Source organism: Penaeus japonicus, unplaced genomic scaffold (assembly GCF_977035675.1).
Source record: "Penaeus japonicus unplaced genomic scaffold, GWHDUDI00000001_assembly GWHDUDI00000016, whole genome shotgun sequence".
NCBI classification, from domain to species: domain Eukaryota; kingdom Metazoa; phylum Arthropoda; class Malacostraca; order Decapoda; family Penaeidae; genus Penaeus; species Penaeus japonicus.
In genome coordinates this window covers 5,397,659-5,400,158 of record NW_028234418.1, presented here as the reverse complement: position 1 = coordinate 5,400,158, position 2,500 = coordinate 5,397,659, and the positions used below count along the sequence as shown (strand labels likewise).

Sequence of the window (2,500 nt, the reverse complement as noted above, 5' to 3'; positions counted from 1 at the left end):
CATACGTATATACCTATATACCCATACACACACATATACATCCCAATATCCCAAATAAAACCCAAATTATGAGATTCTTAAAACGACATCTTTCCCAGCAGATTACGGCTGACAGTGTATCTCACGTTAATGCTGATGGGGACCACTACGTCAGCAATGCCTCTCACCTCCTCTGGGGCTCTTCAGGTAAGACAGAGAGTATGTACGTATGTATGTGTGTGTCTGTATACACACAGACACACGGTATGTATATATGTATGTATAAAGGAAGAGATACAAACAAATGTAATGACTGGTAGATAGGTTATAGAGAAAGAAAGAGATAGCTAAATATATGAATAGATAGAATGAACGAGAAAAAGAGAGAAAGAGTAGAGATAAAGGCAGAGAAAAAGGGATAGATGAAGAGATAGATAGATAAATGAATATACAAATGATAAACAAACAAAATAACAGATAAACAATAAAAGAAAAAAAAACACAGATAGAGCAGAAAAGAAGGTTAGATCGGCAACCCAGTACAACCCATGATCCATTAACCACACAAATAACCCATCAAACCGGCCAAGACACCAAGCCTTTCCTTCCTCCCTCCATTCCTTCCTTCCTTCTTTATTTTCTTCCTCCATTCATTATTTCCTTCCTTCCTTCCTTCTTTATTTCCTTTCTCCCTTCCTTCCTTCATCCCTTTTTTTCCTCCCTCCCTTCCTTCCTTCCTTTCTTCCTTCTTTCCTCCCTCCCTCCCTTCCTTACTTCCTTCTTTCCTCCCTCTCTTCCTCCCTTCCTACATCTCTTCTTTCCTCCCTCCCTTCCTTATTTCCTTCCTTCCTCCCTCCCTCCCTTCATTCCTTCCTTTCTTTCTTCTTTCCTCCCTCCCTTCCTTCTTTACTTCCTTCTTTCCTCCCTCTCTTCCTCCCTTCTTTATTTCCTTCCTTCCTCCCTTCCTACCTCTCTTCTTTCCTCCCTCCCTCCCTTCCTTCCTTCTTACTTCCCTTCCTACCTTTCTCCCTCCCTCCCTCCCTCCCTTCCTTCCTTCCTTCTTACCTCCCTCCCTCCATTCCTCCCTTCTTACCTCCCTCCCCTCCTTCCTGCTAAAACATCTTTGCAAAACCCAAACAGGTATTTCAACCCTACGTCCATCCAAAAACATCTGTCAAAAAATCCTTCAGAAACCCAAACGTGTTCCCGTTCCCGCTAAAACGTCCTTGCAAAACCAAAACCCCAAACAGGTGTTCCATCCTCCCATTCCCACTAAGACGTCCTTGCAACAGGTGTCCCATCCTCCCACTCCCACTAAGACGTCCTTGCAAACCCCAAACAGGTGTTGCAACAGCTGGGTCTGGACGGAGGAGGCGGACTGACACCTGCCGTCGTGCAAGGCGAGGGCAAGAGACGCGGAGACTCGCCTATCTACTACATCAAGCTGCCTCCACTTCCTTATTATTTCGTCAACAACAACATTCAAGAGACGGTGTTGGAAGAGGAGCAGGCCGTGCCGCAGCCGCCGCAACCGCCGCAGCCGCCGCAGCCGCCGCAGTCACAGGCCGAGGCGTCTTCTCCGCTCCAGAAGGTTCGCTCGGAGGGATTTTTGTTTGTTTGTTTGATTGTTTGTTTGTCTGTCGTTTGGTTTCTCTTCTTCCTGTACTTCTTTTATTTGTTTGTTTGTTTTTTTCTTGCTTTTTTTTGGTGTTTGTTTTTCTTTCTCTTTAGTTCGTCTTCGTTCATGTATTTCGTTAGTTTTTTTCTTATCTTTCTTTTTCCTCCTCTTCCTCCTTCTCTTTCTCTCCTTTCTCCTCCTCTCCTTCTTACTCTTCTTTATCTTTGTCTTTTTTCCTTCTAGATCTTTCTTTAGATGTGTTTTCTCCTTTTCTCAATTCATTTTTCCTTTTATCATTTCCTCTTCATTTCTATCTTCTTAATGCCATGATGAATTGTATTGATGATCACGATGATGATTTTTTTTCTGCTCTCTTTTCAATAACTTTTCGTGATGTGAGCAGTATGGTGATTCAATAACTTTAATGGGCTTTTTTTATCAAACTTGAATTGAATTCTCAATATATGATACTACAGTTTGATTTTATTTTTAATAGTTTTTTTTATTAAACTTTATTCTATATATTAGGTATGTAGTTATCACTGAATCTCACTAATTTAATTTGATTAAATTGAATCAAAGCTTAATTTCTTAATTTCTTCAGTGTGATGATTTTTTCTTTCTTTTTTTGATAGTTTTTAAAAATGTTTACACTTCGACGTCTCACTTAATAACCTCGTATCCCCTTTCGTCCTTCAGCTCCCAATCGCCTTCACAAACAATGGCCGCCCGAACCAAGTTTACCACTGGAACACTTCGCCAACTTCTCCCGATTTCTGGCTCTCCACTGGCACAACCCCATCAGCCTTCTTCTGGAAGCCTACGACCACTCCAACCACTACTACTACCACTACTACGACGACCGAAGCTCCAACAACCACGACGGAGAAGCCTACTAAGAAG

The 2,500-nt window shown here is 42.0% G+C and overlaps 1 protein-coding gene across 1 annotated transcript in view; it reads left to right on the top strand.

Moving 5' to 3' along the window:
* Positions 1-2,500, top strand: part of LOC122263166 (uncharacterized) — a 40,708-nt gene that overhangs the window by 37,716 nt on the left and 492 nt on the right. The window contains exons 2-4 of the mRNA XM_043031517.2: positions 102-186; positions 1,322-1,570; positions 2,297-2,500. The exon at positions 2,297-2,500 is cut by the window's right edge and continues 492 nt beyond it. Coding sequence (XP_042887451.2) covers positions 102-186; positions 1,322-1,570; positions 2,297-2,500 — 538 coding nt within the window. The remainder of the gene's footprint in view (positions 1-101; positions 187-1,321; positions 1,571-2,296) is intronic.